The sequence below is a fragment of the Eleutherodactylus coqui genome, chromosome 8, assembly GCF_035609145.1.
Source record: "Eleutherodactylus coqui strain aEleCoq1 chromosome 8, aEleCoq1.hap1, whole genome shotgun sequence".
NCBI classification, from domain to species: Eukaryota; Metazoa; Chordata; class Amphibia; order Anura; family Eleutherodactylidae; genus Eleutherodactylus; species Eleutherodactylus coqui.
In genome coordinates this window covers 31,945,865-31,962,740 of record NC_089844.1, presented here as the reverse complement: position 1 = coordinate 31,962,740, position 16,876 = coordinate 31,945,865, and the positions used below count along the sequence as shown (strand labels likewise).

At 44.0% G+C, this 16,876-nt stretch overlaps 1 protein-coding gene across 2 annotated transcripts in view; it reads left to right on the top strand.

Moving 5' to 3' along the window:
* The window catches only part of CDK15 (cyclin dependent kinase 15), a 163,418-nt gene extending 151,951 nt beyond the window's left edge, over nucleotides 1–11,467 (top strand). For both annotated transcript variants that reach the window (XM_066575422.1, XM_066575421.1), the window contains 2 exons: nucleotides 7,356–7,476; nucleotides 10,348–11,467. In XM_066575422.1, the coding sequence (XP_066431519.1) occupies nucleotides 7,356–7,465 (110 nt within the window). In that variant the 3' untranslated portion in view covers nucleotides 7,466–7,476; nucleotides 10,348–11,467. The remainder of the gene's footprint in view (nucleotides 1–7,355; nucleotides 7,477–10,347) is intronic.
* Nucleotides 11,468–16,876: the final 5,409 nt, after the last annotated feature.

Below are 16,876 nucleotides of genomic sequence, written 5' to 3'. Positions count from 1 at the left end.
GTGCAAAAATAAGCAAAAATTATGTGAAAACAATTGGAAGCTTTGCTATTCAAAATATAAAAGCTTTCGGGTGCAAATTGTACCAGAAAACTATATCTTGCATGCTTTATACCACATTCGCTATGTTTTTTAGACCCTTTTGGACACTTTTTCCGACTTGTCTGAAAAACGAGCATGGCAACGAAGTAGATCCCGCGACCCTTCTGCAATGCTCATTGTGGAAGGAACACAGGACAGACGGCTTCCATTGAATTCAATGAAAGCCGTCTGTGCGGGTCCTGCACTAAAATAGAACATGCTGCGCATCTTCCCCGGTGAGCGGAAAATCGCAGTTGATTTCCACTCATGGGCAGGGAAAAGCGCTTTTGCATAGCATGTAAATGACAGATATTTGCTGCGGAATCCGGGGGCGGATGCCGGCCTCAGCTTCCACAATGCAAATCTGTCCATGTGCAGGCCGCCTTAGTTTACACTGTCTAAGGCAGGGGTGTCAAACTCATTTTTACCGAGGGCCACATTGGGCTTATGGTGACCTTCAAAGGGCCGATTGTAAGACAGTATAGTAAGGGCTCGTTCACACAAGTGTATTTGTGAACATAATATGCAGTAAAGTCATTCACATGATGTATGTTTTCACACAGCATGACCTACTTTGTTACATACTACGCACCGCAATAGGCCATTGAAGTGAATGGGCCGCGCAAATATGTGGCGAATGCGCAGGAAACCTATGTATTCACTGCATATTTGTGCACCATCTCAGTGGGTTCATCTGCATTCTTTTTTGCGTGCCCAAATAGACAGACATAAGCGATTTTCGATTGCACAAATATGTAACGTATTTGTGCGACCGAAATACAATTACGCCCGTGTGAACGAGGCCTAATAGTGACCCCTATAGTGGTCGCAGTAGTCATAGTGACTCTCATAGTGGCCCAGTGAAAATATTGACCCCTACAGTGGCCCCATTAGTAATAGCGAGCCCCACAGTGGCCCCAATAGTAATAGGGAGCCCCACAGTGGCCCCAGTAGTAACAGGGTATCCCACAGTGGCTCCAATAGTAACAGGGTATCTCACAGTGGCTCCAGTAGTAATAGCGACCCCCACAGTGGCTCCAGTAGTAATAGCGACCCCCACAGTGGTCCCAGTAGTAATAGTAACCCCCACAGTAATATATACCCCCTCACTAGTAATAACCCCTCAGCAACATCATCCCCAGCAGCAATATTAAACCCCCTCAGCAGCAGTAATATTAACCCCCCCCAGCAGCAGTAATATAAACCACCCCCACCCCCAGCAGCAGTAATATTAACCCCCGCAGCTGCATAACCCCCTCCCCTAGCAGCATGCCCCCCCCCAGCAACAGTAATATTAACCCCCCACAGTAGCAGTAATATTAATTAACCCCCCCCCAGCAGCAGTAATATTATTACCCCCCAACAGCAGTAATATTAATTAACCCCCCCCAGCAGCAGTAATATTAACCAACACCCCCATCAGCAGTATTAACCCCCCCAACAACAGTAATATTAATTAGCCCCCCCAGCAGCAGTAATATTAATTAACCCCCCTCCTCAGCAGCAGTAATATTAATTAACCCCCCCTCAGCAGCAGTAATATTAATTAACCCCCCCCCCTCAGCAGCAGTAATATTAACTCCCCCCAGCAGCAGTAATATTAATTAACCCCCCCAGCAGCAGTAATATTAATTAACCCCCCCAGCAGCAGTATTAACCCCCCAGCAACAGTAATATTAATTACCCCCCCCCCCCAGCAGCAGTAATATTAATTAGCCCCCCCAGCAGCAGTAATATTAATTATCCCCCCTCCTCAGCAGCAGTAATATTAATTACCCCCCCAGCAGCAGTAATATTAACTCCCGCCAGCAGCAGTAATATTAATTAACCCCCCCAGCAGCAGTAATATTAATTACCCCCCCAGCAGCAGTAATATTAACTCCCGCCAGCAGCAGTAATATTAATTAACCCCCCCAGCAGCAGTAATATTAATTACCCTCCCCAGCAGCCGTAATATTAATTAACCCCCCCCCCTAGCAGCAGTAATATTAACCAACCCCCCTAGCAGCAATATTAACCCCCCCAGCAGCAGTAATATTAACCCCTTCCAGCAGCAATATTACCCCCCCCCCCCCCCCCGCAGCAGTAATATTAACCCTCCTCCAACCCTTATACTTACCTGCTCCCTGCAGTCAGCGCCGCTCTCCTTCTGCTCGCGCTGATCCCGGCTACACACTGACGGCAGTGTGTGTGCCCGGCACGCTTCCTCCCTGAGTCCTCTCAGTGTGTGCCGGGAACAGCGGTAATAGCGCGATTATCAGCAGGGAGCAGCGGCACCCCAACTGGTAATCGCTGCAGTGGTGAGCGGCGTGGGCACGCCGCGGGCCACATAACATGAGGCAGCGGGCCGGATTTGGCCCGCGGGCCTTGTGTTTGACACATGTGGTCTATGGCCTCCTGCAGATGGATCCCGCATGCGCACAGCGGAGCCAGTGCATCACCAGTGACATTTCTGTGCGGGCCTCTGCGAGGCTCACAAAGAAACAGGACATGCCACAATTTATTTACCACGCGTCTTTTCACGCCATCAAATCCTGTCTGTCTGCAGAGGATTGCATTATCTGATGCAATCCTATGGCAGCGGGCACGGGCGGAAATTCTGCAGGAAATCCTGCCCGTGTGCAGGAGGCCTTAACTGTTAGACAGTATTAGTAAATGTGCCTCATTGTTTTTGTCAAAGCCAAAACAGGTGTCAAATTGTGAGCACCTTGTATAAGATCAGCCTGCGACCTAAACATGGTCTTTTTTGTGTAAAAATGAGACATTTTTTATCATGGTAGATCCTTTTTGTAACTTGTGTACTATTATCGTAGATCTCTACCTCAACAAGTCTGCCTACCCCACAGTAAAGCAATAGGGGCCCAGAGGTCTCATGTGGTTATGATAATGATGTGTTCCTCAGCTATTGTTAATTTTAATGGTCTACTGTGAACATTTAATCCCAATGCTCTTATTTGGTCACCCAATTTGGCTTTAGTTGGACCAAGGGCCACTTGTAGGCCTTTATTAGCAAACACATCAGTGGTCTAGGGCAGGAATAGCTCCAGCTAGACAGAGCCCCATTTGGAGATAAGTGATCTCTTAATTAAGATCCTGAGCTTCCAGAGAAGAAAATACACGGTATAGGAAACAGCAAGTGAAATAAAGCCACTAAGCACATAAGATAAAAAATAGAAGATGAAGAGAGTGTGAAAGACACAGAAGATGCCTTCTCTCTCCGGCAATTTCTTATTAACTCTGAATCTGACAGTCTAATTACCTCAGGAGCCTCGTGCCCTGAATAAATAAATATGCAAGTGACTGCTTAGAATGGGGAGATGGGAGATTAACCGCCTCGACAGGGAGAACAGTTTATTCTCAGATTGCATCTGCACAGTGTTCTAATATCTTCTCCAGCTTAATGAGCTGCCTTCAATGTACACAAGTTTCGGGTTTGAACTGATTTTCACTTTAAAAAGTTTACAGCTCGTCAGAACACTTCATTCATTGGAACTTAGCTGCCAAGTATATCTTGTCCTATTGAGAAAGATTAACCCTTCCAACTGAGCTACTATCTTAACATCTTAATGCAAATCAGGTCTCTGTATGTTCGTCTTCGAATACCATTTTGCACTTTTGTCAGCTGTTCCCAATGGAATTCTGCTGGTTGCTGTTGGGAACAGTTGATGGACTTGATGTCATTCAATGAATAGCTGTGATTGGTTAATCGAACACCCACTCTCATTGGCTGACGTGGCGCTTGATTAATCAATCAGAGCAGCAGCTTGCTGGAGGCGGGGTATTCAAGCCCCGCTATCAGGAAAACAAATACTATGTCGGCATTCAGGAGAACACAGCAGCTTGCAGTAGCGCCACAGACCAGCGCCAGGGACTCGAATGCCGCCTACTTGGGGATAATTGCTTCTTTTTTCATGTAGTCTAGCTAGGGATTATTTTCGTGGGAAGGCTTATATTTCAAACACCCCTCCCCCCCTCCTTTCTGAGAATCAGGGTATCTCTTCTTATTGAGGTAGGCTTAAACACAGTATGGTTGGTATTTGCTGCGGAATCTGGAGGCGGATGACTACTCCGGATTCCACAATGCAAATCTGCCCATGGCTACTATAAAACAGGCGTTTGAAAAAACGCTGCAGTTTTTAACGCTGCATTTACTGCATTTTCAGGTGTGTTGACATGCATTTTTGACAGGGTTTGGCTGTGTTTTCAGCACAGTTATAAACGCAGCAAAGCATACTGTACCGCATTTTCTGCCCATTCCTTTCAATGGGCAAATCATTGCATTTTAAAATGCAGAATCGCATGACAATAGAATAGACAGCGCTTGAAAAACGCTTCATTTTAACGCTTGTCTGGAGAAGCCCTATTGAAATCAATGTAGTGATTGACAGTGTTTAGCGCTGTGCTGAAAATGCAGCGTTAAACACAGAAAAAGACACCTGTATCAGAGTAGCCTTTAGTTGGTCTTAGGTGCGTCTTCTCACTAAGATATCCACTTTGCACTGTGGTTGTGTATTAGGGTGTATGGCTTTAACTATAGATCCACGTAAAGGAACTTTTACACGGTCCTATGAACGGGCAAGAAAACTCTTAGGAATGTTTGTTTGCTGGACCATCGGACTGTGTATAGTTGTTGGCTGATCACATCTTTCGTGCAACACGAGAAAAAAAATCACCATCGTCAGCAACATAGCTTACTTTGTGAACGGGGGATATGCTGCTGACAAGTATGGAGGTCAAATGATCACATGTACAATCGTTCGTCCCCCATATGTACTGATTCGGTCTATGTGAAGGTCAGGTAATTGAGCACCAATCTTGTTGATCGCTACTTGATACATGATTCAGAATGAGTTTTGTAAAAGGACCATAATGCTACATTTCCTTTGTCACAGCCACTGATTGCGGAGAGCTTCTGAATAGAGATCAGCAAAAACAAGATCGGTTTGTACAGAACTAGAAGTTCACCAATACCCCTAAAATAATGATCACAGCCAAATGAGGGTGGGATTTAGCGGTTAGCACAATTGTCTTGCAGTGCTGGGGGTCCTAGATTCAAATCTAACAACATCTGCATTGAGTTTGTATGTTCTCCTTCTGCTTCATAATTGTCACTTTTATATAGCATATACATATTGAATCATAGAATGATAGAGTTGGAAGGGACCTCCAGGGTCATCAGGTCCAACCCCCTGCTCAGTGCAGGATCACTAAATCATCCCAGAGAGATATATGTCCAGCCTTTGTTTGAAGACTTCCATTAAGGAGAACTCACCACCTCCCGTGGCAACCTGTTCCACTCATTGATCACCCTCACTGTCAGAAAGTTGTTTCTAATATCTAATCTGTGTCTCCTCCCTTTCAGTTTCATCCCATTGCTTCTAGTCTTTCCTTATGCAGATGAGAATAGGGCTGATCCCTCTGCAGTGTGACAACTCTTCAGATATTTGTAGACAGTTATTAAGTCTCCTCTCAGCCTTCTTTTTTGCAAGCTAAACATTCCCAGATCCTTTAACCGTTCCTCATAGGACATGATTTGCAGACCGCTCACCATCTTGGTAATTTTTCTCTGAACTTGCTCCAGTTTGTCGATGTTTTTTTTTAAAGTGGGGTGCCCTGAACTGGACACAGTATTTCAGGTGAGGTCTGACCAAGGTAGATCAGAGGGGGATAATCACCTCACGTGATCTAGACTCTATGCTTCTCTTAATACATCCTAGAATTGTGTTTGTCTTTTTGGCTGCTGCATCACATTGTTGACTCATGTTCAGTCTATGATTTATTTGTATACCCAAGTCTTTTTCACATTTGCTGTTGCTTAGCTCAGTTCCTCCCATTCTGTATATGCTTTCTTCATTTTTCTTGCCCAGATGTAAGACTTTGCATTTCTCCCTGTTAAATACCATTCTGTTAGTTGCCACCCACTGTGGAAGTTTTTCTAGATCTTTTTTTTTCTAGACCATTACGTTAATGCAAACAATAGCAGACTATAGCTGGGTGCATCATACAAAGTATTCCAAAGTTTGTAGATGTTTTTTTAAGGGTGCTACCCACTACATTTTTTTTTCACTGCGAAATTTGCAGCGTTTTTTTTTCTGCAGGGGTCTATGGGACTTGTAATGTTAAAATTGTGACTGCGCAAAATCGCAATTTCGCCTGCAGAAAAAAACAACGCTGTGAATTTCGCAGTGAAAAAAAACTGTAGTGAGTAGTCACCCTTGGGTGGACACCGACTGGCGATTTTTTCTCCACTGTGCTGCGAGAGTAAAGTTAAAGTCTCGCAGCGCAGTGCGAGAAAAAAGCCGGCATCGGCATGAATGAATAGCTAAGGGCTATGTGTCATTGGCTAAGCGCTCAGCCAATAGCTAAGCAGTAGCTGCTATTGGCTGAGCCCTCAGCCAATCTGCACAGCCCATTCAGGAGGCGGGGATTTTTAAATCCCCGCCTGCTGAAAGAGCTTAATAGCAGTGCTGGGGAGCCAGCAGGAGGGCGCCGGAGAGGTGAGTAAATTTTTTTTCATTTTTTTAAACACTTTTTGCTAATTATCGGGGAAGGGCTTATATTTCAAGCCCTTCCCCGATAATCATTCCGCAGGGCTTGACAAAGCAGTGCTTTCAATGGGATCGGCAGCAGTGCCGATCCTATTGAAAGCAATGGGATAGAATGCCGCAGACTTCTGCCACAGCTGTGACAGAGGATTCCTTTATCCCGCGGTCCCCGCGGGGATGAAGGAAACTCCTGCCACAGCTGTGACCGCTGTGGCAGAAGTCCGCGGCATTCTCCCTATGTTTTCAATGGGGCTAGCGCTGCTGCCGCTGGCCCCATTGAAACCACTAGCGATATGCCGGTTCTATACCGGCGTCTTTCTTGCGCTGCGAGGCGAGAGTTTTCTAGTGGTCTCGCAGCGCAAGAAAGAAAAAAAATCGCCAGTGAGCGTCCAACCTTTACAGGGTAAAATAACTGAGCAAAGTAAGTCTGTCTATTGCACCAAATTCGTTTTATATATATTATGATAATACTGGGTCCTCGAGTGCTCATCATAAGAGCTTAATATGTGGACTATATCTAGAGAGAAGACGGTATATTTGCCATCCATACAGTCCTCACTACTTGCCAATTTATTCTGCATTGTAGGTCGTTGGACAAGTTTAGATTACTGAGTGCTTCTTGCCTTCAGGTATCACTAATCTAAACAGAGCCACCATTTCTTGTCATGTGGTCACCACCACTGAAGTAATTTAGATGCAACTACGGCTAACTATGCATGTGTTTACTTTCAGTACGGTCCATATTCACTGTACCTGGGCTGAGCCTTAAACCTGAGATCCGAGATCTGCTTATCCCTCATCGGAAAGTTTCCCAGCCAACCGTACATCATAAGCCATGGTGAATATTACAAAGGTGAGTCTTCTCAGCCCGTAGTGGTGTGCCGCTGTGACCAAAAACAGCAAATTTAGGAATACTAGGTGTTAACATTTATAAGTGGATATGCAAAGATAAATGTGATTGTGCGGATTCCAATTTGTCATACTGTAGAAGCAGCACATTACATAGAGCTGAACAGAGGTTTACTCACATCAATCTTTATCACAGTTGCGTTTACAATCTAGTTGCCCAATGTTTACCAACGGAATCAAGCTGGCTCAATGTTCTCTTTTATTTTTTCCTCTTTTCATTGAGTTAGACATAAGAACAAGGAATGGTTACCTAATATTTACTCCAGAATGATTGATCTAAGTTTCATTGTTTCGGATACAGAGGTCCACATTCCATGCATAGATGCATAGACAAAAAGTTGAGGGACAACCTCCGGGCTGCATGCAGAGCCCTTAGAAAGCCATCCACTGTATGTGTAATTCACAGATGTGCCGCTTATTGCAGAGCAACAAAGCAAGAGCAGCTGTTTGCAGTCGCTCTCCACGCTGGCTAATAGAGGAGGGTCTTGAAGGAGACTATCAATTGTTTTCTTTTAAATCTAAAACAGATTAAAAAAAAGATTCCATTGTCCGATGACAGCTGCTCCATTCTTTTTGTGGTACATAGATCTCAGATACAGTACTGGTGATTAGCCGCAAAATAGAATGTTTGTCATTGAGTTCTGCATGGGCCCAACTGGAGTCTTCAGTGGTTGAAACAAAACTTTTTCTTATAAGAGCCTGTTGGCATCATGTTATGACTTTGAAGGCTATGGCTACCTTTGGAGGGGAAGGCATTTTTTTCACTTAAGGCCCATTTAGACACAACGATTATCGCTCAAAATTCGCTCAAAAGACGGCTTTTGAGCGATAATCGTTGTGTGTAACGGCACTGACATCGTCCAGTTTTCGTTCTCCCGTCGCTCTCCGTTGTCTTTCAGCATGCTGAAAGACAACGATCGGCCTGATCAGGGATTCACAGCGGGATACAGATGATACTATTGTTTCAGCTGTATCCCGCTCCCTGATATAAGGCTGGGTATGGAGAACAGAGCGGTCCAGCTCTGTTCTCCATACCCCGCACTGAGCACCCGGCTGTATAACAGCCGGGTACTCCGAGCAGAGAACAGCTGGATGCAGAAACAAGCAGGGCCACCCCACTTGTCTTCTGCATCCTCCGCTCCAAGCGCTCGGCTGTATAACAGCCGGGCGCTCAGAGAGGAGAACAGCTGGATGCAGAATACAAGCGGGGACACCCCACTTGTCTTCTGCATCCTCCGCTCCAAGCGCTCGGCTGTATAACAGCCGGGCGCTCCGAGCGGAGAACAGCTGGACGTAGAAGACAAGCGGGAACACCCCGCTTGTCTTCTGCATCCTCCGTTCGCAGCGCAAGGTGATCGCTCAACGTTTGAGCGATTATCTTGCGCTGTAAAGGACACAATGTTTATCAATGTTTATTCATTATGTCTAAATGGGCCTTTAGATGCATGTCATTCTGCATATCACTATATAGAAATTGCAGGCTAAAAGTCCCTTTATACAGGCTGATCAGGCCCAAACATTAGTGTAAATGCTCATTCACCCAACAGTTAGTCCATGTAAAGGAGTCAAGGAACCAACGAGCATTTCTTGGCTGATCATTCAGTTTCATGGAGCATAAAAAGGCTCACAGATCGGGAATACGTTACCCTGTGTGAACAGGGAGAAGTACGGCCCAGTCAATGGGGATAAACAATCGTACTAGTTATCATTGCTCCCCATAAGCGGATTTGCAGCCTGTGTAAAAAAAATAATTAAATGAGCGCTCGATTGACATGCGTGTTGATTGCCGCTTGTTACATCAGGCCAAGAACTCAGCTCATGTAAAATAGCCTTTAGACTGTCTACATACAGTGATATGTAGAAGTTGCAGAAGACAAACAATGCAAATTGTATATCAAACCCCAATGAAATAATGATCGCCAACCCCAAAACAGGCATATAAGTGAAAAAGGACACGTTGCTCTCCAAAGGCTCCATCACCTTTAAAGCTGGGAAAAGCTCCTGGCATATATGCTAAATGTACTAAATCTATCCATAGGGCTCCATTCACTTGACATGGGGCAAAAGAATGTGCTTTGTCTTCTATCAGATCTTGTATGTCGGTATATCTATCTACAATAGCATATAACATACATTATGATATACCAACACACACCGCAGCATATACTTGTATTTACAATGGTAGCATATGAGTAATGTAGCCTACTATATTCCAATACTCTATGATAGATTGTAGCCTTCCGTTGGAGGCATACATTTTTTTTTCCCAGCATGTATAACAGATGATGGTTGAAAATATGTTCTGGACAGACTCCACTGGATTGGACAAATTATTGGCGTATCTGCGGTAACTTTAAAAAATACCTAATATTGTAGAAGAAAGGAATACAAGAGAGACTTGGTACAAAATGAGAAGAATATAATACATTTATGTGGAGAAACACAGAAGAGATACAAAGTGCTTTTTCTTGGGATCCTTGCGCTATCTCATGTTTTTCTTGGGTGGGGGTTGATCAAAGGAATAAATGTAGCAGGAAGTAAATGGTTGAGCTTGATTACTTTTTGGCCTCTTCCAGTATTTGAGTAAAGTGGTGGTTTCCCTTTTGTTTGTCTTTCATTTGCTGTAAATGACTTACTTATGAGCCTCATCACTGTTCTAAGTAAACTGTTCCGGAAATATGTTAATGATCGGTTTTGGCTTTTTAAGAGGGTCCTGCCTCAGATCCTTATGTGTAACTACATTGCCTCTTGGTTGTGGGATACATTGTACATTATCTGCTTATAAAGTTATTCTTGCTTTCTACCTTTTATCTAGATGGACGTTCAGCCGCAAGCTCTGTATGCACCTGTTTGAATGTACTAGCCTTCCACCCTACTTTGCACACCCTCCCCTACCTGCTGCCTTCTTATTAGAGAAGCCATCTTGAAACAAAATTGAAGAACCTTGCACCTTATAAAAGTATATGTCCTGCTTTATCCAGTTCTCCACAGTGGGAACCATTATTTTTGCTGTAGCTTTGCTGCTCTTCTATAGGAGAGACTCTAGTGGAGACAATGCTGATCTGTAGCACTAATATTTCTTCAGACTAAGGGCGGCTTCACATGAGTTTAGGCATATTTGCGCACTCCTAAGCGCTGGGTATTTGCGGAATGAACAATGGTTTTTTGCGTGTGCATCGGCGTACTTTACAGCACTTTTTGCCCCCCGCAGGGTATGTTCATTTGCTTATGGCAAACAAAAATGCACCAATTCAAATGGCTAAGTAGTTCCACGTGGTCCTTTTCCAGCGCAATCACGCAGTATTTCACAGTTCTTCTTGCGTATTGCATGTGGATTTGCGCACTCCCCGTTGACTTATACAGGATCTTTGGTGTGCAAACACACAGAAAAATAGAGTATGTTCTAGTTTTTTTTTGCGCGACCAACATGTGCGCAAAATACAGAAATCTGAAAGACCTGATTGAAATCAATGAGCTTTACACTCTGCATACTGTGCAAGCAGATTTTGCACGCGCAAATATGCCCGTGTGAAGCCAGCCTAGCATTTTGTGTTCTTGTAGTGTTATGGAACCAGGTCTCCTCTGCCTTTAACCTACAGATTCTGATACTATTGGAGTAAAATGAGACTATGAGACCTAGAAATGTTCACTTTTGTAACAGATCTAGTACCGATGTCGCTAAATTTTACTTGACCGTCATAACTTTTTGCTACAAGTTATCTTATGTTAAACAATTGAAAAGCTATTGTTATATTAACACAACAAAAGCCATTGTAAATCTATTAATAGGGCGAATAAACTGTGGTATAGAAAGTTATCATGACTTGTTAGGAGTCATATTAAACTTGGCTACATCGGTACTGCTGGCTAACATTTTGCTGTACATTTAAATATGAAGTCAAAACACTGCTGAAATCATATAAAATAAACATATATATTATACCAAGCCATTGTTCAGCCTAATTCTGTTATTGGATATCAGGTATCCGCAGTCAGCTTGCACAGATTGGTAAAATTATGCAGGAAAATCACATTTATCTAGCTAGGGATAGTTAACTCTTACCAATCCACTGTCTGACCTCTGAAGACATTATAATTTAAGGCTGCACAGCTCCAATGTTGGAAGACGTCCGTCGGGGTTCTCTCACTGTATATTGCCAGCCTCTCTGCTGATGGAGCCTATCCAACGTGTCATCCCATGCAGTACTGGCTTTAGCCAGCATATAGCGCCGTTGTATAACGGCAGAAAAAGAGTAAGCCCCCTAGGAAAACCAGGACAGAAATAGGATTGGAAAGGGTTAATGACTACTGCAATCTCAGAATTATTCTACCCCTTCATGACAAATGTCTTTAGTACTTAGTAGAGCACCTTTTTGCTGTTAAGGCCTGCTGCGAAGGTGATGCATAGCCGAAAATACAAATTGGATTGGAAAGGGTTAATAAATATCATGCAATGTGCAATTAACATTAATTCATTATACAGGGTGGTAATGGCTTTCCAAAGATGTGACTCTCTGAAATGGACCTTGGAGCATAAAGGAGATATTGAAGTTATGAAGTCAGGGTGCACTTATAAGATTGACGTGGGGTCTGGACCAACACACATAGTGATTGTAGTCCTCTTGACCTAACATGACAACACCGGACACTGAGGCGCTTTCAACAGACTTTTCTCACACTTTTCAAACTTTGCAGAAGTGAGGTACAGTCTTAACGGGGTTGTATAACTATTATCTTCTATCACCTATCCATAGGGTAGGTGATAAAAGTCTGATCAGTGGGATCCCACCATTGAGACCCCCACTAATCCTGAGAATGGGGGTCTTATGTCCCTCTTTCCTCTTCACTGCTCTGCACCCCCTGCAGTGAGGAGGAGAGTGAATGGAGTGGTGGTCACGCAAACGCAGTGCTGCTCCATTCATTTTGAATGGTAGTGCCGGAAATAGCGGAGCGCTTGCATTTAACTATTTCCATCAGCCCCATTGAAAATGAATGCAATACCCTGCATGAGCGACTGCCACTCCATTCAATCTCCACATTACTAGATGGGGTGCAGAGAGCCCAAAGTGAGGAAGAGAGAGACACACAACACTCCCACTCTTAGGAATGGTGGGGTCGCAACAGCGAAACCCCTACCGATCAGACATTATTACCTATCCTGTGGACAGGTGATAAAAGTCAATTGTGGTACAATTTCTTTAAACGTTACGATAACGTGGCTCTTGGTCTATACTTGCTCTGCACCCTTCTAACAGGGAGTAGCCACTGGATGTAACTGGGCAGGAAGACTCCCGCTCATGTGGTCTGATCCGACCAGGTCTCTACGGATTTCACTAAGGACAAGATACCCATTAGAGTTGGCATTGTCCTGTAAACATTTCTCACTCCTCTAGTTAGGCACTTACTCTATCTGCACGTGACCTGACATCACACTACCTTATATAACTCCCCCTAAATTCCACCCCTCCTCTACTGTACCAGGTTGCCCACTTCACCCATGTACTATTACCGAACCACCAGCTCTGCAGCAAGTCAACATGGTTACAACAGAATTTAAGAGTTGCCCACAGAACACAAAACGAAAAACGCAACATTAGCTGTTACAACCTGTGAAGAGTTATGATGTGGTCCCCATCTCCTCCCGACTCACGATGTTCTGCCATTACATGTCCTCTCCGCTACAGCTGGCACAGGATGCCAGGACTGCCATTCCAAAATTCATCAGAAGATGCATTTTGTGAAGAAAAGAATCACAAAGAAAACCCTAAAGGTTTATCCACAAATCTACAATGTTACAACATGTGCTAAAGTCCAGCCTGTTTCAAATGATACAAAAATAAAAATAAAAATCTGCATATGAATAATGCCCCGGAAATCTAGAAGAAGCGGGCTTAATTTCGTTATATTGAACTTTTACAGATTCACTATAAAGCTTTATCTTAGAATTTTAGGAGTGAAGGATATTGCTAAAGAATGAATGTCACAATCGCTTTTCCCAGCTGTGTTCTATTGTGATCTGGTTACCATGGTATCTGAAATTTCTAGGCAATATTAGATTATGTTATTTATTTTTACATATCGCGTACTTATTCTGCAGTGCTGTACATACCTTGCCCCATTGGAGCTCACAGTCTATGGGCTTATTTACATAAGCGTATATCGGACGGTATTTTCACGGCCGGCTGATATACGCTTCCACCTAAGCAGTTCCCCCCTTACCTTCTCCCCACCAGCTCTCTGCCTCACTGCTCCACTCCGGTGTTTGCAATGGGAGAGGCAGGACAGGGGCGGAGCTAAGCTCTGCTCTGTCCCACCCACTCCCATTGCTGGCTGCAGACAAGGAGCTGGGAGGGGGCTGCAGCTTAGCTCTGCCCTCGTCCCACCCACTCCCGTTGCAAACTGCTCAGGGGAGAGGAGAGGAGAAGAGAGCTGATGCGGGGGAGGGAAGAGGGGGACACTGCTCAGATGGAACTGTGAAAACGCTGATCGATATACACTCGTGTAAAAAAGCCCTATTGGTGTGTTTTGGGAATATTTTCTCCCTGTGCTTGTGTGGAAGAAACTCATACAAGCTCCTTGCAGATGTTGTTGTCATGGTGGGCTTTGGACCCCAGCACTGCTAGAAAACAGTGCTAACCACTGAGCCATCGTTCTACCCACTTATCATTGTATTCATTTTTTTGCGTTATTTTATTCTGATGATGTCACAATAGTGCTCCTCCTCATTCCTAGGCTCTGTTACATTTTTACAAGGTCGCAGTAGTTTCTGTATTTATGTATAGATTGCACTTTATTGTGATGGCATTACAGGTGCTTGCCTTTTTCCCTAGGCACAGATTTGTTCTGATATCACTACAGTGCATGTATTTAGTAAATCCTCTGGCTGGTATTTCTATTATGGTACCTTTCACATGGGCCGGAATTAGGATGCACAACGCACCCAAATCTGCAGCTGTTGAATTCCACGCAAGGTCTAACTGTGAATTTTGGGGAGAAATTGCTGGCAGGTTTTAAGACATTCAGTTCCACATCAAAATCAGCAGGTGGCATCTGAGATGTGATTGGCAGAGGGTCTATGGGTTGCCATAGCAAATTGCAGAGGGTCCATGGGTTGCCATAGCAACTAGAAGCCAGTCATTCTTGTCCGGGTCTGCCATAGCCTATGATCGCTATTATTAGCGATTATACAATGCAGTACAGAAGTATTGCAATGCATTATTATAATTTCACCGTTTCATGTCCCCGACAGGGACATAAAAAATCTGTAAAGAAATAGCAATAAAAACTTTTTTTACGCATTTTCCCCCTGTGTTTACAAAAACATACACGTTTTCATCCATAAAAAACCTGTACAAAAAATTGAACACACATTTTATCACAAAAAATGCTGTAAAATAAGCTAAAAAGCCCAGATGCTTTTTTTGTTCATTTTGCTTACCAAAAAGCAATAAAAGTGATCAAAAAAGTCATATGAATGTGAAAATAGTACAGCTCATTACACAAAAAACTAGCCCTCCCAGAGCTTCAGGAGTGTAAAAAATAAAACTGTTATGGAACTTTGAATGCAGCCATGCAAAACATTTAAAAAACATCATGTCATTTTTGCTGCATGGTTAAAAAAACAAAAAAAAATAATGGCAGAATTCTGTCTGCCCTCCCAAAAAAATAAAAGTTACATTTTATGTGCCCCAAACATTTTACCAGTAAAACCTGCAGTTTGCCATGCAAAAACAAGCTCTCCCATTGCCACGTCGACGGAAAAATAAAAGAGTTATGACTTTTGAAAAGTGAAGATGAATTTTCCCTCCAAAAAATATCATCGCATCTTCCAAAATAAGCCATGTTACTAAGGGGTTAAAGGGTAACTCAACTTTTTACTAACATCTGACCTATCATAGTAAAACGAAAAAAAAAAAAAAGATTTGGTACCGTGTTAAGGCTGGTTTACATGGGCTGATGATCGCTCAAAGATCACCCAAATGATAGTTCTAGTGACAGCTTTGAGCGATCATTTTGCATAAACTATTAAATAATTACTTAAGAGCAATTAGGTGTGCAAATGAAGCCTTAGCTGAAAGCAGTTAATAGCCAGAGGGCTCTTATCTGCACTCAGATCCTTTGTTCTCCATGGGGAAACAAAGCTATCAGCACTCCCCATGAAGAACTGCTGATAAGGCTGACCAACGATTTTTAGGTCGGACTGAATTTAACAATCAGCCAGTAGTGCCAGAAAAGCGCACGATGGGCACACATTTAGATGCAACGATTATCGCTCAAACGATCGCCGATTAGCGATTTTTTTTTAGCGATCATCGGCTGGTGTAAATGGACCTTTAGCTAGCAGAGCAAAATGTGATTTTTCTCAGTGAGAGAAACCACGTAATCTTGTAGATATGATACATTCTAATGGCTAACAAAAAGACATGATGTTATAGCAAGCTTTAGGACTAGAGATGAGCGAGCACCAAAATGCTCGGGTGCTCGTTACTCGAGACGAACTTTTCGCAATGCTCGAGGGTTCATTTCGAGTAACGAACCCCATTGAAGTCAATGGGCGACCCGAGCATTTTTGTATATCGCCGATGCTCGCTAAGGTTTTCGTTTGTGAAAATCTGGGCAATTCAAGAAAGTGATGGGAACGACACAGCAACGGGTAGGGCAGGCGAGGGGCTACATGTTGGGCTGCATCTCAAGTTCCCAGGTCCCACTATTAAGCCACAATAGCGGCAAGAGTGCCCCCCCCCTCCCCAACAACTTTTACTTCTGAAAAGCCCTCATTAGCAATGCACACCTTAGCTAAGCACCACACTACCTCCAACAAAGCACAATCACTGCCTGCATGACACTCCGCTGCCACTTCTCCTGGGTTACATGCTGCCCAACCCCCCCCCCCCGCACGACCCAGTGTCCACAGGGCACACCAAATTGTCCCTGCGCAGCCTTCAGCTGCCCTCATGCCACGCCACACTCATGTCTATTTATAAGTGCGTCTGCCAGAGGAACCGCAGGCACACACTGCAGAGGGTTGGCACGGCTAGGCAGCGACCCTCTTTAAATGGGGCGGGGCGATAGTCCACAATGCTCTACAGAAGCAATGAGAAATCCAATCCTGTGCCACCTCCATCTGGAGCTGCACACGTGGGCATAGCAATGGGGAACCTATGTGCCACACACTATTCATTCTGTCAAGGTGTCTGCATGCCCCAGTCAGACCGCGTTTTTTTATAAATAGTCACAGGCAGGTACAACTCTGCAATGGGAATTCAGTGTGCACCCACAGCATGGGTGGCTCCCTGGAACCCACCGGCTGTACATTAATGTATCCCATTGCAGTGCCCATCACA